This window comes from Vicia villosa, unplaced genomic scaffold (genome assembly GCF_029867415.1).
Source record: "Vicia villosa cultivar HV-30 ecotype Madison, WI unplaced genomic scaffold, Vvil1.0 ctg.003431F_1_1, whole genome shotgun sequence".
NCBI classification, from domain to species: domain Eukaryota; kingdom Viridiplantae; phylum Streptophyta; class Magnoliopsida; order Fabales; family Fabaceae; genus Vicia; species Vicia villosa.
The window spans coordinates 85,198-111,469 of NW_026706204.1; the positions used below are offsets into that span (position 1 = coordinate 85,198).

Sequence of the window (26,272 nt, forward strand, 5' to 3'; positions counted from 1 at the left end):
ACAAAATATTTCTAATAAAATTCCGTTTGAAAAATTATTCTACTAATAATAATCCTATATTTTTCTCAAAAATTATTTGTAAATATTTTTTTGAGTTTAATTAAAATAATAAAATACTAATAGACAGGGCGTCTCAATTTTTTAGAGGCCCTGTGTAGATTAGTCAGGATTTAACCATGACAAATAATTAGAGATCTTATTTAACTATATTTTAATAGTGTCAAAGATTTACGGGGCCCTATTAAATAACAGTTTAATCATAAAAAATTTGAGACCCTGTGCAGTAGTCCGCCTTGCACGCCCTCAACGACGGTCCTACTAATAGACATGCAGCAGTAAATAAAGATTTACTTATTCAAATTAAAACATTTAATAATATTTAATAAATTATGATAATGGGCATTCTAGAACTTACCATAAAAAATTCCATTAAGTGATTTTCTATATATCCACGTCACATTTAATAAGAAAGTTTCCAGAAATTTCCAATATAGGGTACTTAGTCGTACAAGTTAACTAATTATGTTGACCAATTAATATACGCCACGCGCATTTAATCTATATAAATACTTTACCTAAAATTCATCCTTCAAATTTTAGCATCTTTTAGAGCAAAACAAGAAACTTGGTATTTTTTTTCCTTCTAAGCTCTCATATCATAAAAAATATATTAATTTTATTGCTACGATTTGTGTCCAGTAGAATTTGAATCTGAGATTTTGAGGGGAGCATATAAGTTTATAAACGTGCATATCATATGTAAAAAAAAATTGTATTATTTGTGATATGGTTATTATGGAGAAGGTAAGTCAATATGAACGAGTATTCAACCGTTTTGATGAAAATGGAGACGGCAAGATATCACCGGCGGAGCTGCGGCAGTGCGTTGAAGCCATCGGCGGCGAGAAGCTATCGACGGAGGATGCGGAGGCGGCGGTGATGAATTTGGATTCGGATGGCGATGGACTATTGGGATTTGATGATTTTGTGAAGTTTTTGGAGGGAGTAAAAGAGGAAGATAAGGTGAATGACTTGAAAGAGGCTTTTAAGTTGTATGATGTGGATGGAAGTGGTTGTATAACACCTAGGAGTCTTGAGAAAATGCTTAGGAAGTTGGGGGATTCTAGAAGTTTGGATGAATGTCAACTTATGATTTCTAAGTTTGATTTAGATGGGGATGGGAAAATTAGTTTTGAGGAGTTTAAGGTCATGATGTTGTAATGTTTGTGTTTGTTCATATTCTTTGAATGGTTAATTGATATTATGTTTCTTTTATGTTTGTTTTGTTTTATTTTTTTGGATTCACCAAGCCCCTTTTCTTGAGGCATTTTTGTTTCACATTTGGTTTGAAAAAGATAACTATTGGAAAAGTCTGGATATAGTCTCTAAAAAGTTTAGATGTGCAATCCTCATCTTGAAAGTTTGTTCTTTAAAGTTTAGATTAGATCAAATTATAATTTTAATATAGTTTATTAGTTTAATTAGACTATGAATCACTTACAACTTTTATCAATACAAAGTTTAATATAAAATTTTAATTTTATTTAGAGTGATGTATTTCATCTTACAAATCAATTTTTTTTATAATTAGTTAAATTTAGGTTTAAATAGTCTTTTGGTTCCTGTAAATTGGCTTGTTTTTGTTTTTCGTCCTTGTATTTTTATTTTTGAGGATAAAGTCCTCAAATGTTAAATTTCATTTGATTTCAGTCCCTAAAATGAAAATTCGCAGGAAAATCTGCAGGTTTTCTGCAGATTTTTCTTCAAATTTTCCTACAGATTTCAAATTTAAGGACTAAAACTAAAAGAATTTTAACATTCAGGGACCATTTTTAAGAAAAATAAGATACAGGGACGAAAATAAAAAACACGCCAACTTACAAGGATCTATATGAAACAAAGTAGAATACCTGTCTCCTATTCTCCAATCCATGTTATCAATCAACCACCCTCCATCATCCAAACTAACACCCTCCCTTATGTTTTTCAAATTCCTCCACCAAACAGATCCACCGCTACCCCAAACACATAATTGTCCCCTTTCTCTACATACCAAGCACTCAGAATCCTATACCACAGACTATATGTCTCATTTAGAATGCTCCAACACCGTTTACTAAGGAAGGCTAAGTTAAACTCCTTCAACCTCCTAACCCCCACCCTTCCACTTTCTTTTTTTCGAACACATAGTATCTCAATTAGGCCACAAAATTTTTCTCACTCCCTCACACCCCCTCTTCCCCCCCCCCCCCCCCCCCCCCCCCCCCCCAAAAAGCATTAAAAATATATTCAAGAGAAGATATGATACCCGATGGCTCCTTGAAGAAAGAAAGAAAATAATCTGGAATCATAGACATAACATATTTTATAAGAATCAAACGACCCCCATAGAGAGAAAGTGACTCTTCCACCTCGGACATTAGCCTAATTTTAATCCCCACCAATAACGTATCATCAACGAATTATAAATGAGAAACATTAACAAAATGTTGCTCCTTTGCCCCATACCCTGTATACATTCCTTTTTCCACTAAAACATTCATCAAAACATTTAACCCTTCAACTCCTATCAAAAAGAAAAGAAAAGGGGAATGCTGATTTCCTTGACGAAGACCTCTTTCCAACTTAAACTCATTAGTTGAGCTCTCATTCACAAGCACATAAACAATTGTCGTAGTAACACATTCTAAGATCCATTTCTGCCACAGAGTTGGAAACAAGTTTTTACACATAACGTCGTCCAAATATCGTCAGTCCACTGAATCATAGACCTTTTCAAAATCAACCTTGAATAATAATAATTCTTTTTTCAAACTTCGTGCTTCATTCACCATTTATTAGCTATAAGAATGCCGTAAAAAATTTGCCCATTTTTAACAAAAGCTGATTGAAACTCAGAAATAACACTTCCAATCACCAGTCTTAACCTATTAGCAATAATTTTATATAAAATTTTATACAGACAATGGGCTAAAGAAATAGGTCGAAAATCCGACAGTTACTAAGGAGTCTTAACTTTTGGAATCAAAACAGTAAAAGTACTATTTATCCCTTTGGTCAACTTTCTATTATGGTGAAAGGTAGTAAAATGTACATCAACTCATCTTCCAAGAGATCTCAAAAATCTTTTATAAAACCAATATTAATTTCATCTGGAGTGGGGCTCTTAAAACTGTCATAATCCCAAATTGTCTACTTAATCTCAATCTCTGAAAAAGGTTACATCAATATTGACCCCTCCTCCGTAGAGATAGATTTAAAAGATAAATCGTCTATCCTTGGCAGATCAACCGCTAACGATAGAAAATGATTATGAAAATGATCAAAAACATGTCAAACTTAATATTATGACATGTCTAATAATTCTTTATCGCATATCTTTATAACAAAATCCATCGTTAGATTGAAAATTATTATCATATAGATCATATTTATAAAATTTATCATTAATAAAAAATTATTTAAAGAGAAAGATCAAAATTAATGGTTTTTATGAAATTTCGTAAAACGTTAATTTTTATGCATCTCATTAACATGTTAAATATTTCTTTATTAATATTAAATTATATATATATATATATATATATATATATATATATATATATAGTTTAAATTACTCTCAAGGTCCTTTAAGTTATTTAATTGTAACAGTTAGGTCCTTCATGTTATTTTCGCTACAACTAGGTCCTTTATGTTATCAAATGTGTGCACCATTATCCTTTTTTAACCAAGAAAATGTGATAATTGTGCATGCAACTATTTTGAGGGATGTAAAAATGATGAAGTGCTTCCAAAAACACAACAATCAACATTTCTAAATGATTAAAATGAGAGGAAAATGAAGCAGTTATCACCTAAAAGGACCAAGTTGTTACAAAAAAAACTTGAAGGACCAAACTGTTACAATTAAATAACTTAAAGGACCATGAGAGTAATTTAACCATATATATATATATATATATATATATATATATATATATATATATATATATATATATATAGGGATGACTCAAGTGAGAACACTTGATTATTATGAGAAATGAGAACAACGAATCACGAGCATTAAATTTTGATTTGTAGATTTTAATTAACTAGATTAGTTTCTCTTTCTATGTTGATTTAAAATAAATATTAAGGATCATAGAAAGAGAAACCGATCAAGTCCATTAAAATCAACAAATCAAAATAGAAATATTATTTTCAAGTCGTGATTATGTACTTTCCTTTATTATTTGTCAAAATGACATAAATATATCATTATCTGAACAAAAAAGAATAAGGTGAATGTAAACTTCTACTTCAACGAATAACATATGTTGTTTGTGTTTAATTTTATAACAATTTTTAAGTAATGGTCAACAGTGTTCATTATCTACAAAAGACAATCTAGAAGAGGTATCATTATGCTGGCGATTGTAGTTATGAAAATTGGTTTCTTAGTTTTTTTAAAACATAATAGCTGCTCCTCCGCCGTTCTATGAAATAAAACAAATTTTATATTATTAAGAAAATTATCTCCTTCTCCAATATTGCGGTTGCGTGAATCTCATGTTCTACTTCTTTTTTTGTGTGCGCGAATTTGACATTTTCCCATTTAACATATTTGGTAGCTTCAACGATTGTTATACTTTATTCTTTTTGAGTTTGCGTTATTTCTTGGAATATGGGGTTCCTTGGATTGACCAATTAAACTGCACTCTGTTTTAATTCATTTACGTTTTAGTTTGCATATCGAACCATTTCCACTACAAAAGTAAGGAAGGGATTTTATGGCTCACAAAACCTCCAACAAATCACCATAAACGGCTTCAAACAAGATCTTTTATGAATGGATAAAGTCCCCGCGAACAATTCTAAGATATTTGTGAGAATTTGTTTGATTTATTAAATCTGAAAACGAGTTTTTAGAGTTCACAACGGTCAAAATGGGGTGGTTTAAGGCGCTACACATGTGGGTATTCTTGTTGGTGCACAAAGAATAAAGATGGTGACAAAGAGAATAATAGAATAACGGCGCAAAAGAGATGAGAGAATAAATGTTGTATTCTACTTGCGTTGTTAATAAATGACAGCTACTACAAGGCTATTTATAAGAAAAGAAAATCTTGCCACATAAGCCCTAAAACAGTAAACTTAGTGAACAAGTCTAAGGTACAAACAGTACTACAAAATACTAAAGTACCCTTACTACTAAACAGCTAAGCTAATGGGACCCAGACAGCATCTTCTGGTCAATACTATCTTCTGAGTAACCATCAGAAGATCAGTCCATCTTCTGAATATTGAATTACTCTTCAATACCATCCCTTAATTCATATTCTTCAATCAAAACTGACAACGCCAATTCCATCCCTCAAGAGCAGAAATTGATCCGTCTTGATCGCCTTTGTCAGAACATCTGCCACTTGCTTCTGAGTGCTACAGTGCACAACTTCTAATGTTCCATTCTGGACTTGGCTTCTCAAGAAATGATACTTAGTCTCAATATGCTTGCTTCTTCCGTGTAACACCGGATTCTTGGCAAGATTGATTGCAGACTTGTTATCAATCATCAGCTTCAAAGGCTTCTTCACTCTAATCTTCAGATCTTCTAATAGATTCAGAAGCCACACAGCTTGACATGCAGCTACAGCGCCTGCGATGTACTCAGCTTCACAGGTTGATAGAGCAACAACAGGTTGCTTCTTGGAACTCCAAGAGATAGGGCCTCCCAGAAACATGAACAAATATCCAGAAGTACTCCTTCTATCAACTCTGTCTCCACACCAATCAGAATCAGAATAACTCAATAATTCTGATTTTTCCTTTCTCCCAGAAGGAAACAATATGCCAAACTTCAGAGTTCCCTTGACATATCTCAAGACTCTGACAGCAGCTTGGTAATGGGACCACTTAGGTTTACTCATGAACCTACTAACCAATCCAACTGCATAGCATATATCAGGCCTGGTATTACACAAATACCTTAGAGAACCAACCAGCTGTTTGAATACCGTAGCATCAACATCTTCACCTTCAGAATCAGAGTCCAACTTCTGATTCACTTCTGACGGTGTAACAGCAGCTTTGCAATTCTCCAACTTGAATTTCTTCAGAAGTTCTAACTCATACTTCAACTGATGCAGAATGATACCATCTTCTGAGTACAGAATCTCCATCCCTAGAAAATATGACATTTTCCCAAGGTCTGTAATCTCAAACTCATTCATCAGCACCTTCTTGAACTTCATCAGATCTTCTGGACAACTCCCTGTAAGCAATATGTCATCAACATACAGACACAACAGAATCATATTGCTTCCAGAATGTTGCACATAAACTCCATATTCCATCTCACACTTCTGAAACCCTTGCTTCTTGAAAAATGAATCAATCTTCAAATTCCAAGCTCTGGGCGCTTGCTTCAGTCCATATAGAGCTTTGTGTAATTTGTACACCATCCCTTCCTTATTCTTTTTCACAAAGCCAGGGGGTTGTGACACATATACCTCCTCTTGTAATGGACCGTTCAGAAATGCAGACTTTACATCCAGATGCATCAAGGACCATCCTCTGTTCGCAGCTAACGCAATCACCAGCCTGATTGTTTCATGTCTAGCTACAGGAGCAAACACCTCAAAGTAATCTAGTCCAGGTTTCTGAAGAAAACCTCTAGCCACTAGCCTCGCTTTGTGTTTACCAACTGATCCATCTGGCTTCAGCTTTACCTTGAAAACCCATCTGACGCTGATGGCTTTCTTCTTCTTTGGAAGTTCTGTCAGCTTCCAAGTCTTGTTTCTTTCTATAGCCTCAAGCTCTTCTTTCATGGCATTTAGCCAGACCTTCTTCTTGAGCGCTTCTTCTATACTCACTGGTTCAGAATCTACTAACATGGCGCACTGAATGACCTCTCCTTCTGAGTCAACTTCTGTGTCGTGCAACATGTCAAAATCTGCAAACCTTCTTGGTATAGTTCTGACTCTTTGTGGTCGCTGAGCTACTTCAGAGTCAGCTACTCCTGAGTCACCACCTCCATGATCATCTACGGAAGCTTGTCCTCCAGACCCTATGTCTTCAGAGTTTTCCCTTCCAGAATCATGACTACCACCAGAATCTGGATCATCATCAGAATCTGGATCAGAATCAAATTCTCCTTCTGGCTCATCTTCAGAAGATGCTTCATCTTCTGACTCGTCTTCAGAAGATTCATCTTCTGACTCTAACTTTTCTTCAAAAGTTATCTCTACATCAGAAGTTGGTTGAGACTCTTTCCAATCCCAAACTTCTGATTCCTTCACAATGACGTCTCTGCTGACTTCAACTTTGTTAGTCTCTGGACAATAGAGCTTGTATGCACCTGTACTGTGGTACCCTACCAATAACATCACTTTGCTTCTATCATCCAGCTTCTTCCTTCTAGCTTCTGGAACGTGTTTGTAACACACAGAACCAAAAACCTTCAGATGACTAACACTTTGCTTCTCTTTAGTCCACTTCTCTAAAGGAACAATTTCCTTCAGCCTTTTCGTTGGACACCTGTTGAGCACATATGCTGCAGTAGCAACAGCTTCTCCCCATAGATTATGAGGAAGCTTCTTCTCTTTAAGCATACTTCTCGTCATATCAAGCAAAGTACGGTTTCTACGTTCAGCAAGACCATTGTGTTGAGGAGTATAAGGAGCAGTAACTTCATGCTCAATTCCATTATCATCACAGAATTTCTGGAATTCTGTAGAGTTATACTCGCCTCCACCATCCGTTCTGAGAATCTTTATCTTCTGACCACTCTGCTTCTCCGCCTTCACCTTGAACTTCTGGAATTCTGTAAACACCTCATTCTTAAACTTAATGAGAGTTACCCACGTCATTCTTGTGAACTCATCCACAAAAGACACAAAATACCTATTTCCTCCAAGTGAAGGTTCTGGAAATGGTCCACACACATCAGAGTGCACTACTCCCAGAGCATGCTTTGCTCTTGGAGCAACTTCTGATACAAATGGCAATCTGGGTTGTTTGCCTTTCATGCATACCTCACATGACTTCTCAGGCTTCACAATCTTTGGAATGCCATGTACAAGCTTCTTAGAACTTAGATGCCCCAGGCTTCTATAGTTCAAGTGCCCCAACCTCTTGTGCCACAGCTTACTATCACCTTCTGAGCCTTCAGCACTCAGACACTCTATTTCAGCTGTTTCTACATTCACCTTGAATGTTCTGTTGCTTCCCTGTTCAGATTGCATAATCAACTTCTGATTGGAATCATACAACTTCAAGAGGTTGTTCTTCATAACAACTGAGAAACCTTTCTCAATGAGCTGACCCACACTCATCAGATTGCTTCTGATTCCAGGAACATACCAAACATCCTTGATCAGAACAGTCTTTCCATTCTTCACTTTGACTTTGACATTTCCCATACCTTCTGCATATAGGTACTTATCATCAGCACATCTGATCTTTGTCCTCCTTTCAGAGTCAAAGTCTATCAGCCATTGTTTGTTTCCAGTCAAATGATTTGAACACCCAGTGTCCATATACCACCATTCTGACGAACATCTTTTGTCCGACTCTGAAGCCATCAATAGCACAGGTTCATCATCTGATCCTCCTCTGGCTATATTTGCTTCTTCTGATCTCCTTCCTTTGTTTGCCAAACAGTCTCTAGCAAAATGGCCAAACTGTTTGCAACAGTAACATTGAACTTTCTTCTTATCCTTTCCCTTCTGATATCTCTTATCATCAGAAGTTGAGGCTTCCTTCTGGAATCTATCACCACGTCTATGCTTCTGGTCCTTCTTGACAAAAGAAGCCTTCAGAGCTTGCTCAACTTCTCTCTCAGAAGTTCTCTCAGTCAGACGCAACTCTTGTGCTTCTAAACTGCTTTGCAACTCTTCTATTCTCATGGTTTCCAGATCTTTAGAATGTTCAATGGATACAACAATATAATCAAATTGAGGAGTAAGTGACCTCAATATCTTCTCTATGATTACTTGTTCAGAAAGAGTTTCTCCACAAGCCTTCATCTCATTAGTGATCACAATCACTCTAGAGATATACTCAGAGACTTTCTCATTGTTCTTCATGTTGAGATTCTCATATTGCTTTCTCAGGGATTGAAGCTTCACCTTCTTCACTGATACGTCACCACCGTAACACCTGACCAGTATATCCCACGCCTCCTTTGACGTCATAGAATCAGCAATCTTCTCAAACACATTCACATCCACACACTGATGGATGAAGAACAACGCCTTTTGGTCTCTCTTCTTCGTCTCTCTCTGCGCTTCTCTTTGTTCTTCCGTTGCATCCGCTGCAACCGGAATATATCCTCCAGTGACAAGATCTAGAACATCCTGAGCACCAAATAATACACGCATTTGAATCATCCATCTATTCCAGTTTTTACCATCAAGAACTAGAAGTTTGGTATTCAAGTTGCTTCCACTCATCTTTAAACTTGTGCAGACAAAAAATAGATTTCACTCACACTCACACAGTGTTTCCCAACCCACAAACAATCAAGAAAAAATGTGATTCAACACAACTTTGTTTCCCAGAAACAAAATCAATCACACAGTCACACAAACTCACGTTCACTCGTGTTTCCCTGTGTTTGGAACCGGAGCTCTAGATACCAATTGTTGGTGCACAAAGAATAAAGATGGTGACAAAGAGAATAATAGAATAACGGCGCAAAAGAGATGAGAGAATAAATGTTGTATTCTACTTGCGTTGTTAATAAATGACAGCTACTACAAGGCTATTTATAAGAAAAGAAAATCTTGCCACATAAGCCCTAAAACAGTAAACTTAGTGAACAAGTCTAAGGTACAAACAGTACTACAAAATACTAAAGTACCCTTACTACTAAACAGCTAAGCTAATGGGACCCAGACAGCATCTTCTGGTCAATACTATCTTCTGAGTAACCATCAGAAGATCAGTCCATCTTCTGAATATTGAATTACTCTTCAATACCATCCCTTAATTCATATTCTTCAATCAAAACTGACAACGCCAATTCCATCCCTCAAGAGCAGAAATTGATCCGTCTTGATCGCCTTTGTCAGAACATCTGCCACTTGCTTCTGAGTGCTACAGTGCACAACTTCTAATGTTCCATTCTGGACTTGGCTTCTCAAGAAATGATACTTAGTCTCAATATGCTTGCTTCTTCCGTGTAACACCGGATTCTTGGCAAGATTGATTGCAGACTTGTTATCAATCATCAGCTTCAAAGGCTTCTTCACTCTAATCTTCAGATCTTCTAATAGATTCAGAAGCCACACAGCTTGACATGCAGCTACAGCGCCTGCGATGTACTCAGCTTCACAGGTTGATAGAGCAACAACAGGTTGCTTCTTGGAACTCCAAGAGATAGGGCCTCCCAGAAACATGAACAAATATCCAGAAGTACTCCTTCTATCAACTCTGTCTCCACACCAATCAGAATCAGAATAACTCAATAATTCTGATTTTTCCTTTCTCCCAGAAGGAAACAATATGCCAAACTTCAGAGTTCCCTTGACATATCTCAAGACTCTGACAGCAGCTTGGTAATGGGACCACTTAGGTTTACTCATGAACCTACTAACCAATCCAACTGCATAGCATATATCAGGCCTGGTATTACACAAATACCTTAGAGAACCAACCAGCTGTTTGAATACCGTAGCATCAACATCTTCACCTTCAGAATCAGAGTCCAACTTCTGATTCACTTCTGACGGTGTAACAGCAGCTTTGCAATTCTCCAACTTGAATTTCTTCAGAAGTTCTAACTCATACTTCAACTGATGCAGAATGATACCATCTTCTGAGTACAGAATCTCCATCCCTAGAAAATATGACATTTTCCCAAGGTCTGTAATCTCAAACTCATTCATCAGCACCTTCTTGAACTTCATCAGATCTTCTGGACAACTCCCTGTAAGCAATATGTCATCAACATACAGACACAACAGAATCATATTGCTTCCAGAATGTTGCACATAAACTCCATATTCCATCTCACACTTCTGAAACCCTTGCTTCTTGAAAAATGAATCAATCTTCAAATTCCAAGCTCTGGGCGCTTGCTTCAGTCCATATAGAGCTTTGTGTAATTTGTACACCATCCCTTCCTTATTCTTTTTCACAAAGCCAGGGGGTTGTGACACATATACCTCCTCTTGTAATGGACCGTTCAGAAATGCAGACTTTACATCCAGATGCATCAAGGACCATCCTCTGTTCGCAGCTAACGCAATCACCAGCCTGATTGTTTCATGTCTAGCTACAGGAGCAAACACCTCAAAGTAATCTAGTCCAGGTTTCTGAAGAAAACCTCTAGCCACTAGCCTCGCTTTGTGTTTACCAACTGATCCATCTGGCTTCAGCTTTACCTTGAAAACCCATCTGACGCTGATGGCTTTCTTCTTCTTTGGAAGTTCTGTCAGCTTCCAAGTCTTGTTTCTTTCTATAGCCTCAAGCTCTTCTTTCATGGCATTTAGCCAGACCTTCTTCTTGAGCGCTTCTTCTATACTCACTGGTTCAGAATCTACTAACATGGCGCACTGAATGACCTCTCCTTCTGAGTCAACTTCTGTGTCGTGCAACATGTCAAAATCTGCAAACCTTCTTGGTATAGTTCTGACTCTTTGTGGTCGCTGAGCTACTTCAGAGTCAGCTACTCCTGAGTCACCACCTCCATGATCATCTACGGAAGCTTGTCCTCCAGACCCTATGTCTTCAGAGTTTTCCCTTCCAGAATCATGACTACCACCAGAATCTGGATCATCATCAGAATCTGGATCAGAATCAAATTCTCCTTCTGGCTCATCTTCAGAAGATGCTTCATCTTCTGACTCGTCTTCAGAAGATTCATCTTCTGACTCTAACTTTTCTTCAAAAGTTATCTCTACATCAGAAGTTGGTTGAGACTCTTTCCAATCCCAAACTTCTGATTCCTTCACAATGACGTCTCTGCTGACTTCAACTTTGTTAGTCTCTGGACAATAGAGCTTGTATGCACCTGTACTGTGGTACCCTACCAATAACATCACTTTGCTTCTATCATCCAGCTTCTTCCTTCTAGCTTCTGGAACGTGTTTGTAACACACAGAACCAAAAACCTTCAGATGACTAACACTTTGCTTCTCTTTAGTCCACTTCTCTAAAGGAACAATTTCCTTCAGCCTTTTCGTTGGACACCTGTTGAGCACATATGCTGCAGTAGCAACAGCTTCTCCCCATAGATTATGAGGAAGCTTCTTCTCTTTAAGCATACTTCTCGTCATATCAAGCAAAGTACGGTTTCTACGTTCAGCAAGACCATTGTGTTGAGGAGTATAAGGAGCAGTAACTTCATGCTCAATTCCATTATCATCACAGAATTTCTGGAATTCTGTAGAGTTATACTCGCCTCCACCATCCGTTCTGAGAATCTTTATCTTCTGACCACTCTGCTTCTCCGCCTTCACCTTGAACTTCTGGAATTCTGTAAACACCTCATTCTTAAACTTAATGAGAGTTACCCACGTCATTCTTGTGAACTCATCCACAAAAGACACAAAATACCTATTTCCTCCAAGTGAAGGTTCTGGAAATGGTCCACACACATCAGAGTGCACTACTCCCAGAGCATGCTTTGCTCTTGGAGCAACTTCTGATACAAATGGCAATCTGGGTTGTTTGCCTTTCATGCATACCTCACATGACTTCTCAGGCTTCACAATCTTTGGAATGCCATGTACAAGCTTCTTAGAACTTAGATGCCCCAGGCTTCTATAGTTCAAGTGCCCCAACCTCTTGTGCCACAGCTTACTATCACCTTCTGAGCCTTCAGCACTCAGACACTCTATTTCAGCTGTTTCTACATTCACCTTGAATGTTCTGTTGCTTCCCTGTTCAGATTGCATAATCAACTTCTGATTGGAATCATACAACTTCAAGAGGTTGTTCTTCATAACAACTGAGAAACCTTTCTCAATGAGCTGACCCACACTCATCAGATTGCTTCTGATTCCAGGAACATACCAAACATCCTTGATCAGAACAGTCTTTCCATTCTTCACTTTGACTTTGACATTTCCCATACCTTCTGCATATAGGTACTTATCATCAGCACATCTGATCTTTGTCCTCCTTTCAGAGTCAAAGTCTATCAGCCATTGTTTGTTTCCAGTCAAATGATTTGAACACCCAGTGTCCATATACCACCATTCTGACGAACATCTTTTGTCCGACTCTGAAGCCATCAATAGCACAGGTTCATCATCTGATCCTCCTCTGGCTATATTTGCTTCTTCTGATCTCCTTCCTTTGTTTGCCAAACAGTCTCTAGCAAAATGGCCAAACTGTTTGCAACAGTAACATTGAACTTTCTTCTTATCCTTTCCCTTCTGATATCTCTTATCATCAGAAGTTGAGGCTTCCTTCTGGAATCTATCACCACGTCTATGCTTCTGGTCCTTCTTGACAAAAGAAGCCTTCAGAGCTTGCTCAACTTCTCTCTCAGAAGTTCTCTCAGTCAGACGCAACTCTTGTGCTTCTAAACTGCTTTGCAACTCTTCTATTCTCATGGTTTCCAGATCTTTAGAATGTTCAATGGATACAACAATATAATCAAATTGAGGAGTAAGTGACCTCAATATCTTCTCTATGATTACTTGTTCAGAAAGAGTTTCTCCACAAGCCTTCATCTCATTAGTGATCACAATCACTCTAGAGATATACTCAGAGACTTTCTCATTGTTCTTCATGTTGAGATTCTCATATTGCTTTCTCAGGGATTGAAGCTTCACCTTCTTCACTGATACGTCACCACCGTAACACCTGACCAGTATATCCCACGCCTCCTTTGACGTCATAGAATCAGCAATCTTCTCAAACACATTCACATCCACACACTGATGGATGAAGAACAACGCCTTTTGGTCTCTCTTCTTCGTCTCTCTCTGCGCTTCTCTTTGTTCTTCCGTTGCATCCGCTGCAACCGGAATATATCCTCCAGTGACAAGATCTAGAACATCCTGAGCACCAAATAATACACGCATTTGAATCATCCATCTATTCCAGTTTTTACCATCAAGAACTAGAAGTTTGGTATTCAAGTTGCTTCCACTCATCTTTAAACTTGTGCAGACAAAAAATAGATTTCACTCACACTCACACAGTGTTTCCCAACCCACAAACAATCAAGAAAAAATGTGATTCAACACAACTTTGTTTCCCAGAAACAAAATCAATCACACAGTCACACAAACTCACGTTCACTCGTGTTTCCCTGTGTTTGGAACCGGAGCTCTAGATACCAATTGTTGGTGCACAAAGAATAAAGATGGTGACAAAGAGAATAATAGAATAACGGCGCAAAAGAGATGAGAGAATAAATGTTGTATTCTACTTGCGTTGTTAATAAATGACAGCTACTACAAGGCTATTTATAAGAAAAGAAAATCTTGCCACATAAGCCCTAAAACAGTAAACTTAGTGAACAAGTCTAAGGTACAAACAGTACTACAAAATACTAAAGTACCCTTACTACTAAACAGCTAAGCTAATGGGACCCAGACAGCATCTTCTGGTCAATACTATCTTCTGAGTAACCATCAGAAGATCAGTCCATCTTCTGAATATTGAATTACTCTTCAATAATTCTCACATCTAACTATTTGAATTAGGCGTTTTTTGAAGACAATAATGATTTTTTAAAGAAAGTATTAGAGCATCTATATTTATGTTATTCAAAATTGTGGTAATCGGAAAATTCACGCGGTGGCGTGGGACACTGTCAAGCTGCCGAAAGAGATGGGAGGAACGGGATTAAGAGATTTGCATACTTTGAACCAAGTGTGTTTGATGAAGATTTGTGGTGCACGGTTTTGAGATGTAAATACAATATCCTTGGCAGTCAAGATTTATTGAGGAAAAGAACTAATGCTTCCAGCTTATGGAAGGAGGTGGTTACAACGCTTCCCAAATTGTTGAACACTGGCGGTTGGGTGGTGGGAGATGGAAAGAACATTAGGGCTTGGGAAGATAAGTGGTTAGGGGGTGATTTCCGGATTTGCAATGAGAATGTTGACATCCCAGCTCAATTTATAGGAGCTACTGTCAGTGACCTTGTTAATGAGCATGGAGATTGGAATATTGAAAGTTTACAAAGTTGGCTGCCGAACAAATGGCTGGAGAAAATCACCGCTTGCGTGCCCCCTAGCATGGAACCAATCGCTGACGTTTTTTATTTTGCAGGTACCGGCATGGAGGAATTTTCGATTAAAGAAACGTATAAGGTGATTAGTGGTTATGATAACAACCATGGTTATGGTGATTGGAAAAGGATCTGGAAAGCTTCGGTACCGGAGAGGTGTAAAAGTTTTTTGTGGCTGCTCAAGCATAATAGATTATTAACAAATCTCAGCAAGAGTAAAAAAGGGCTTGGGAGCTCGAGCTGTAATCTCTGTGGAAGCACCTGTGAGGATACCATGCATGCAATGAGGGACTGCCCCATTTGTGTTCAGACTTGGAAGAGTGTGGTTCCTAGTGATATTGCTATGGAGTTTTTCACAGCGGATCAAGACAGTTGGATCAAGTTGAATCTTAATTATAGGGGTAATGCTAACCCGAATTGGAGCAATATTTGGATTACCGCGTGTCATGCTCTTTGAACGTGGCGTAATCTTGAAGAACATAATGAGAATTTTAAGAGACCTTTAGATCCCATTGTTCACATTTTGAGGAGAGGGGATGAGTATTCGCAGACTGCTAGTCTCTTCAAAATTGTTAGAACTGATGCTAGTGATAAGAGGTTTATTTCTTGGAAACCTCCTACTAAAACCATGGTTAAATTAAACACTGATGGTGCTAGTAATTCGGATAATGCTGCTGGATGTGGCGGTGTGTTGAGGAATCACGAGGGCATTTGGAAAGGAGGCTTCTCTAAATTTGTGGGAATTTGTAGTGCTCATGTTGCCGAATTCTGGGGAGTTTTAGAGGGCTTAAAGCTTGTGAAAAGCTTACGGTATACGCAAGTGGAAATTAATGTCGATTCCATGATTGTTGTCAAAGCTATTGAGGAAGGCAAGGTGGGTATGGTGGAGTGTGTTGCTATCCTGCGGCGAATTTTGGAGATTATGTCAACCTTAGAAGTGGTGGTTGTTTCACATGTTTATCGGCAGGCGAATTCTTGTGCAGACTGTTTGGCCAAGCACGGTCTCATTGATAGGAGGCTAATTATTTATAAAGAGGCACCTCATTTTGTGAGGATGTTTTTAGAGCTAGATGATGCTGGGATTGTTTCTCCCTTTTTTCTTTCTGAGTAGTTGTTTTTCTTTTTGGGCTTAGGCCCTCTTTGTAATCAAAAAAAAAATTGTGGTATAAATGGATTTCACTTTATTTATTATATTTCTTTCTATTTTTTAATTATTTAAACATCGAGATCACCCCAAGGACGCCTTCGGCATCCAGGAGTCGCGGACCGACCATAGAACCCTGTTAAAAAAAACTGTATTTTTAAAATATTTATGTCACTCATTCAAAATTTTAAATTGGGTCTTACTAGTCTCACAATATACTATAACTTTTTATGCTTTTTAATGCAAAATATAAAAAGTATTAGCTTTATAAAAAAAATGTTCAAAACAGTGGTGGTTTTATGCGGCAATGGTGGTTTAGAAATTTGGTCTAGTTATATTTAAATAAGAGTTTAATGGAGGTACACTGTCAGTGTAAAAAAATATTACACATACATCCAATTAGAATGGTTTAAAGTGTCAAATCATAAAAGTATTTTAAAATTTACAGTGTGACTTAGCACTTTATATAGTCGTCATTGGTTGACAATCTAAAAATAATTTACATTGTCAGTGCACCATCCCTTTTCTCTTTAAATAATAATATTTTTTAACACTTGTGGCTTTGAAATATGCAAGACACCACCGAGATAATTATGCTCTTAGAAGACCTAGAAGCAAACAAAACAAATTTGAAAGAAAAATGTACAATCATGATAGTCAAGGCATTGGAATAAGAGGATAAGAACCTTTCTCCCTAAACTCACATTTTTAGAAAAAACGTTCAACCAGGGGGACTATATTCACACTGTAGCTTGCGTCCCAATACAACTTTGTATGTATTGAAAAGATTTACTCATCAACGCCTTGATGAAGTAAAAAACGAGGAATTAGTATCATTCCCTTATTGTTTTTAGGCTTTTTCCTTCCCGTGTTATTCCTTTTAGGGGAAGCAATTGGAGGACACCATCAAAAAATACGAGTAAGGGCTAAATGCAAAAAGGAGAAGGGATCCTATGTCTTTATAGGACAAGGATTTGATCAATTGAGTATTAAATAACTTCATCTCCTTGTTGATAAGGCTCGTGATAGTTAGATATTTGTAACATGTTAGTGGAACAAGGAAGTTCTTGTGACATCCTGTACATGAAGTTATTCGACGTATCAAGGCTCGTGCATAACTTTAAACCATACCACAATTGTAATTTTTAGGAGTTTGAGGGATTTGATACCAAACCCTACGGGTATGTAGAGTTTCTAGTAGCATTTAGAGAAAACATAAATAAAAGGACCATGATAGTTTGATACGTAGTAGTTAGATGTCAATCCGTCCATAACTGCATTGTCAAAAGAATAACATTGGTGGAGCTTTGTATTGATTCCTCGATGATACACCTCAAGGTAAAATTTCACACTTACACTTACAAGGTTGTTGTGTTCGAAACGGATTTGGAAGTGGCTTGCATCTGTTTTCTACCATTATTAGAAAATTACGAATCATCCCAAGAATTTGAGAATGTTGACGCTGCAGACAGAAAACCACTTGAAATAGGCACTCATCTAGAACCACAGCCTATTGAAGAATACAACAAAGAGTAAACACCGCCTTTGGAGGCAACAAATAAGGTTAAGTGGCCAGAGCCTAACAGAGAGTTTTTCAAGGTCACAGTGAGACCTGACCTTGCGAAAGTCATCAAAATAGTGATGGAAATTTAAGACACAATAACAGACTAATACACAGCGAATATAAAATTCTTCACACTTGTAGGAACTTTGAGGATCAACAACAAATATAAGACGGTAAATCAAACAAATAAACGCACAAAAGAACATCGGTATTTTTAACGTGGAAAATTCGTCAATATGTGAGTAATAATCACGAGTCGTCCAGACCAAAGAAATAGCTCCACGATAATCAATTGAGGGTACAAGAGAGTCTTAAATTGATTCACAAACAAGTGCTAACAACCACAAATCACAAAGAAAAACTAACTTACAAATAAGAATCAAAAAGCTAAAAAAATAACCCAAATCTTCAACTCCAATGCGAGATACATATTTCTCAGCTCATACCTTGTTTTAAAATTCTGAACAGTCAAAAGTTAGATACATGAGTTGCAAACATACCCACAAAATTTCACCTTGATCCGACAGTGAACGAATTGAAGATCGTCAATTTATGAGACTGATGCAAAAAAAACTAGAATGGGTTTATCTCCTCTTTTCTCCCTTTTGTATCCTTATTTTCTCTCTATCTTTCTTAACCTTAAATTGACACTCTCCACTTAAATAACTGAGCTAAATAGGCTATTCATGTTTGGATTTTTCTCCACATAGAAAGGGAACCCAAGCCCAACAAATCTCCCCTTCACAGCTATGTGGAGGAAATCGCCAATCCGACGATTTAGTAATCATATTAGAACCATCATGATTTGTATGAAAGACGTAAAAGGATGGCAAGAAAGACGCAAAAGGATGCAGGCCCACCACAACATGTCTCTATGTTGATGGCCTGATTTGGCATTTGCCATGCCATGGTCTTAGTGCGGTGCAACAATGAAACTTAGAAAAGAGCATGAAAGAGGTAGCCAAAATCTTTAAAAGAGAGTAAGTTGTGAGTAATTTTGTTTTTTTTTATATAAATAATTTATTTTGTAACACATATTTCTTTTGAAGGTAACATTAACAAGTGATAAAAACCTCCAAGGATATGTCTAATGGTGGAGATTTGGGTCTTGAGAATGAGTTTCTCTCAAAGTTTTAAGTTCGAATCGTGTTAGGTGTTAACATCCTTGTGTTCTTAGATTAGTCGGTCCCAAGGTCAAGTGATAAAAATTTGTTATTAAATTTTTTGATAACTTTTTTTATAAAAAAATTCATTGATTATTATTGTTCATTTTATTCATCTAAACAATTATACAATGATAAATCGATGTGTAGTTTGAGATGCAAACTATGTTGTTCTCAATTGTGAAACTGTAAATGAACACATGAACAAAATATAAGGAAGATTTTGAATAGAAAAAGGTGGGAATTAAATGCATTATATTCATGATTTACCATTGAATGTATGTCAGTGGGGTTTCAATATAATTTTATGGATGCCACCTAGGAATATTTGTGAGATGGCAAGAATGAGATCACACAGCACTTGATGAAATGAGACATCAAACAATCAGAATAAAGGTCTATTTTAATATACTATTATATGTTACATATAATATATACTACATAATAATATAATGGATCACTTAATGTATTTTATTTATAATGGATTATTCATGTCACATATTGCTTCCTAGTGCATCCACAAGAGGTTTGCAAGAATTTTCACTCATCAAAACTTGATTTTCCTCATTAGGTACTTCCTCCTCCAACAATGTTGATAGCTTCTCAACAATTTCCCTTGCATTAGGCCTCAAACATGCATCTTCCTCCACACAAGCTTTTGCAATATAAGCAACTTTCAAAGCTTCATCAAATGAGTAACTCTCACCTAATGCACTGTCTATCCACTCTCTTAACAACTCATTCACATCATCATTCTCTGACTTCAAAATACTCTTTACTTTGTCACTAAGCCAAACACTCCCTTCACCTCTATCACTTGATCCATTTATAGGTGTTTGACCAGATAAAACTTCTAACAAAACCACACCAAATGCAAAGATGTCAATGCTTGTTGAAACCACACCTTGGTGAACATATTCAGGTGCTAAATAACCAATGCTCCAAGAAGCATAATTGCTTGAATAAAATTGAGGGTCCTCAGTTTCATTCACAACAAAACTTGCCATCCCAAAATTTCCTAACTTTGCACCAAACTCTTCATCTAAAAAGATGTTCCTACTCTTCACATTTCTATGCACATAACTTGGATTCATAACATTGTGCATGTAATCCAAAGCACTTGCCACATCAACACAAATTCTAAGCCTTTGCTTCCAATTCAAGAAACAATAGCAAGAAGCAATGAACTGATTCTTGATGGCCAAGCCACCATGAAGCCAATCTTTCAATGAACCGTTTTTAGCATACTCGAAAACCAAAAAAGATTCCGACTCTGATGACTCTTCTGAGATACTTATACCAAGAAGGTTCAATATGTTTGGATGATGATGAAGTGAATCATGGAAAAGGCCAAGTTCTAGTTTTGACAGAATATCGGTTTTTACTCTTTTGATTGCCATGTTCTTACCATTTAAACAACCATGAAAAACTGACCCTTCAATATGAAAATTTGAGCTGAAATCTTCTGTTACTTTTCTCAAATCTTCAATTGTGTATGTCTCCAACAACATCTTACGCGACGTTGCATCGATGGTTTTACTATCAAGAGTGTCCTGTGACCCCTCAAATGAAACTTTCTTATCACTTGTGGTTCTCACACTTTGATTCAGATGTTGTAGCTCCATATCTCTTTCTTTGCATGAATTTTCTTCCACCTTTCTTTTCTTCAACCAAATGAAGAAAACGGTTACCACGACAGAAAAGAAAACTCCAATTGCAACACCAATTAGGCCAATGAAAAGCTCACTCTTCTTCATTTTTGACTTCTTGTGTGGCCTAATTCCTGGAATATTGTTGGTTCTTGGAAAATCCGAATTCGGTTGTTTTGGCTTAGTTAAAGGATCAAGGAAAGGGTTACCGTTCAATGGAATTAGTATAGAGGTAAAAGGCTCTAAGCTTCTAGTTCTAAGAACTTCTGACGATGATGACGATGATGATGAGAAGTTATTGGCAATAAGAATAGCTTCTTTTGTAATATGGAACTTTAAGGCCAAACTTGAAATAGTATCATTCTCACTTATAGGATAAGAAAGAAGAAGTTTTGGTTTTGGTATGACAAAGGAAGAAAAAGGGCAAGCACATTTCAAAGGGATGATCAACTTGTGATTAGCATCAAGGTTCCAAGGTGAGACACCAAGGTTGTTATCTTTAATAGCCTTGCAAGTAGTTAAGCCTTCAAGTGATTGAGAAATGTCAAAAAAACTCTCACCTTTGATGGTAGTTTTTGTCAATTCAGCTTGAAAATAACCACCTTTTTTGCATTTGCAATCAATTGGTATTAGAAGGGGATGATTTTGAGGAAGGTACTCGGTTTCCGCAGAGAAACCATTGGTTTCTGCTATGGAGAACCTGTTGAGTCCTAAGTATAGGGTGAGGTTGGAGAGGGAGGAAAAGTGAGAGTTTGTGAAAAAGAGTGCAAATGTTTCACAGTGATGATTTTGTAACTCATTTTCATTACAATGGTAGCTAGAATCATGTGGTGATGTTGTTTCACAGGTTAACAGGCTTTTACCAAATGAAGAGAGGAAGATCCAAAGGAAAAAGAACAAAACTCTCATGTGGAATGTAATCATCATTTCTAACCTGTCCATAACCACTCAACTATCTCTAACATGGAGTGTTCTATTAAAATAGAAGCCTTTTTATTCTCTCTCTCTCTTTATCTTGGAGACTTCAAAATTTTGGATCAATACAAAAGATAAGCATGTGGAAGATAAAAGAATTTTTTTCAAGTTTGAAATAGGACTATTGGGAATCACAAAGTTTATTATTACAGCTGTTTAGGTAACCCTTTACATGCATCTACTTATACATGTCAAGAAGGTAACTGTTTTATCAAAAATGTTTTTTTTGGATATTGGTTTAAAATTGCGGATCACATCGCCTAACGCACTTGCAATATTGATATTGCGGTGTAAGGGATGGCATGTAGTGGATGCAACAATCGCATTAAACCGCATCATCCTGCAACGGACTATGTAGTTCTCACACGAATTATTTTTCTATCTCGGATTTAGAGATTTATTTTAAAGAATAATTTATATTCTAAAGTGATTTAAAGTCGATAATAATATGTGATGTTAGACAGTCTTTTAAATTGTAGTCGCGGTCGCAGATATAGGTGTAAGTATTATATACTTTACTAGAGTTTTGTTTTTGTTGCATATATCATATATGTTATGATGGTGATGAGATGCTATTACATCATAGGAATGATTTATTTATGCAGTGAGTTCATGCACATATGAATGATTTTAAAACAATGCATAGCTTTTTAAAGAAACTTCACTGAGCAACAGTTAATCAGATAGTATATGAGGGAGGGCCAGGAGGGAATAGTACTTGAGATTTAATTGTCAAATCTGACAGGTGTATTTGTACAAATTAACAGTTATCAATTTTTCTGATTAAGGGTAGGGTTGAAGTTGGTACAAATGGTCCCATATGGTTTAAATTAAAAGACTATATGATATAAAGTATTTTTTTTCAATCAGACATAAATAAAATTTTACAACGTAACGAAACGAGGGAGAAATATTCATATTTAGTGTCTGACACGCTAAACAGTACGGACGGTCGGCCGTGAATGGAAAAGTATGTACACATGCAACTCTTTTTACATGTAAAAGCAAAGAGATCTATGAAATTTCTAAATGATATAATTAAGATGTGAATTCAAAATATATGAAAAGGAGTGTGGATAGAAATGATGGAAGAAATGGAAAAGATAGGGTTATATATGAAAATGAGACAAGAGAATATTAAGTATTATGTATGGTAAAGTTAAGGCACAAAAGAAAGGCTACCATTGAGACCATTGATATCCTAAGTTGACAAAAACCATTACCATGAACAAAAAACCACCCACCAACCATGCCAAGCCATGTTATCTACTTTGTTGTGTGTCCAAATTACAACTCAGATGGTAACAACAAAAATATTTTTCTCTATACTTGATAAGTATAAGTATGAGTTCGCTGGTTTTAAATTGCAATCTGCATCTGTAATTTCGACTGTAATATTAGGTAGTCTTTAGTGACAGTGAGATGTACGAGTACATCGTAATTGTTTCAAAAGCTTTGAGCTGATGATTTTGGCCATGTTTGTTGCAATTAACTGTGATTGGTACTTTACCTGCAATAAAGTACATAATATTGAAAATCTGGTGGATTTTTGGTCAGATTCTGAGAACCATTATTTTTTGTACCAACTTTTTACCTATGCTTGGATTCAGTGCAGTCAAAAGTAGTATGAGTGTTAGAGATAAGAGACACTATAATTTGCTTTCTTTTTTGCATGATATTCTCCTTTTTAATTACTTTTTTGTCTAGAGATCTTTTGATAATAAAAGTTTTTTTTTTATAATATCTTAGTGTTGAGCGGCTCTAAAATCTTCTTTTTAATTTTAGAATTATCAAAAAGATATAAAAGATAAATAAAGGGGTCTCCAAATCAATGCCTCTTGTATATAAATCATACTTGTTGGGACTGTAATTGGGCTACATGTTCATAGAAACTACAAAAGATTATAACAACAACTGAAATTTTCTTTTTAAAGATTTAGAACCTACCTTTATATTTATACCAGAAGAACACAGAATATAACTAAAATATGGCACATGTAAAAACTCAATGAATTGTGCCTATCATGATGATAGATAAGGCTTGATAATAATGTTGAAGTATAATTATTGTTGGTGTTATCAAACACCACGCAATGCGGAAGATAATAGAGAGAGATTGAGAGAGTAGTGTAGGAAAGAAAGATATTATTGATTATTGAATAAGAGAGAGTTGCTACAAAACTATACAAGTAGTTATTATATATATGGAATAACTAACTATACATTCTGCATGTAACTAACTAACTAAGTTTGAATTAATACACAACACACTCCCTTAATTCAAACTTTTACCAAGTGATACAGATCAGAAGCTGATACTTCAGAGTTACTTTTAGACTCTGCATCTTCAGACTCCAACGACACTTCATAAGCAATTTCAAACTTTGCGTCTTTAGACTCTATCAACTCTTCATAAGCTGCTTCACCAGAGGCTATTCATAAGCAATTTCAAACTTTGCGTCTTTAGACTCTATCAACTCTTCATAAGCTGCTTCACCAGAGGCTATTCCATTCTTTGAGGTCTTCAGAGACTGGTGGTCTAGAAGCTATCAACGCTTCAAAGGCTAGAGGTCCATAAGCAGTTCTAACCTCTTAATCAAATTCCACCATTCTATCTTCAGCTTAGAGAATTGTTCCCTTACAACTTTAATCAAGATATTAGCACTTTGGTTTTTGGTAGGACAATATGTCATTGTTAACCTTCCTTTGTTCACTTGCTCCTTTATATAATAATGAAACTTTGGTTCATTATGTTTGGAGCTTGATTGGTACTTGAACATTTACTCCAAGTTCAGCCAAAACAGATTCAATCCAAACAGCTTAACAAGACGAAGAACAACTAGCAATATATTCTGCCTCACAACTAGACATAGCCACAACAGGTTGCTTCTTTGAGATCCAAGAGATTGGAGCTCCTTGAAACTTGAAAATATAACCTGTGGTACTTCTCCTATCCAATCTATCACCACACCAGTCTAAATCAGAAAATCCTATCACCTCTTCCTTGCTTCCCTTTCTTCAATATGAAAAAAATACACCATACCTCAGTGTTCCCTTGATGTATCTTAGTACTTTTTTTCCAGCCAGCAAATGAGACTTTCTTGGATCATGCATGAATTTGCTCAATACTCCTATCCTCAATAAGTACCTCAATGATTCTTGTACACTTTTCTTCATCCTCATATCCTTCCAACTTCTGACCTGACTCAACAGGAGTCACAACAGTATTGTAGTTCAACATGTTGAATCTATTCAGCAAGTCTGTAGCATACTTTCCTGATGCAAGATCATTCCATATTCTTTTTATAGAAACTCCATACCAAGGAAGTAGGACAAATTACCTAGATCTGGCGTCTCAAATTTTGACTTCATTGTACTCTTGAGTTCTTCAATTTGCAGTTGAGATTCTCCAGTTATCAAGAGATCATCCACATACAAACATATCAACATTAGTATTTCACCCTTCTTGTATTTTACAAACACACAGTGCTTAACTGAACACCTTTTGAAACCATGATTGAGGAATAATGTATCAATTCTCCAGTTCCAGGCTCTTAGTGTATGCTTCAAATCATACAACGCCTTGTATAGTCTATACACCATATGCTCTTTTCCCTTTACTTCAAAGCCTGGAGGTTAACACATATATACCTCTATATCAAGAAAACCATTTAGAAAGGCATATTTTACATCCATGTGTGACAAAGTCCACCTTCTACTGCAGACTAGTGCCCAACAAGTCTTATATTCTCATACCTTTCCATTGGTGCAAACACTTCAGATTAATCCAGACCTTTTCTTTGAAGGAAACCTCTTGCTACAAGTCTTTCTTTGTGCTTCACTATTGTTCCTTTTGGATTCAACTTTACTTTGAAAATCCACTTCACATCAATTGACTTCTTTCTTTCTAGTAGTTGAGTTAGTTTCCATGTGTCAAATTTTTCAATTGAACTGAGTTCTTCCTTCATTACATCTATCCACACCTTGTATTTCATTGCACCTTGAAAGTCCAATGGTTATGCACTTGCCAACATTGTCAAGTGTATTATTTCTTCTTCCTCATTCGCTGCATTGTCAGACATGATTTCATAATCATTCAACCTTGCAGGTATTTGTTTTTTCTGATTGGTCTTGTATTTTGAGTAGGATTCACTGCATCAATATGCAGTTTCAATTATCACTAGATTCACTTCTCTGGGGTCAAACTGCATTTAATTCCTGTATTTGAACCACTCTTGTTCTTTCTCCATCTTGGTTCCAATCCCTGAATTCTGCTTCTCTGATGATGACATCCATACTAACAACATATTTCGTAGTAACTGAATTGTATAACCTGTAGGTTCTAGTTGGATGGTAACCAATCAAGTTCTTATGTTCACTTTTATCTTCAAATTTGGTTCTTCTTTCATCTGGCACATATATATAGCATAGTGATCCAATTACTTTGAAATGAATGACGCAAGGCTTGTTTCTCGACCAAATTTATTATGGCACCTGATTCTTTAGGCTCTTGGTGGGACATCTATTTAAAACATAAGCAACAATAGACAGTGTTTCACCCCATAATTTACGAGGCAATGACTTTTGTTTTAGCATGCTCCT

General features: G+C 36.5%; 2 protein-coding genes across 2 annotated transcripts; one reads left to right on the forward strand and one right to left on the reverse strand.

Annotated features, from left to right (window-relative positions):
- Positions 1–624: 624 nt before the first annotated feature.
- Positions 625–1,346, forward strand: LOC131640972 (putative calcium-binding protein CML19). The gene has a single exon (XM_058911317.1). It carries the CDS (start codon positions 787–789, stop codon positions 1,219–1,221), a length of 435 nt encoding a protein of 144 aa, XP_058767300.1. The 5' UTR covers positions 625–786; the 3' UTR covers positions 1,222–1,346.
- An 18,091-nt stretch (positions 1,347–19,437) lies between these two features.
- On the reverse strand, positions 19,438–21,788 carry LOC131640970 (protein LYK2-like). Its single transcript, XM_058911315.1, has one exon. The coding sequence runs from the start codon at positions 21,635–21,637 to the stop codon at positions 19,541–19,543; it is 2,097 nt and encodes a 698-aa protein (XP_058767298.1). The 5' UTR covers positions 21,638–21,788; the 3' UTR covers positions 19,438–19,540.
- Positions 21,789–26,272: the final 4,484 nt, after the last annotated feature.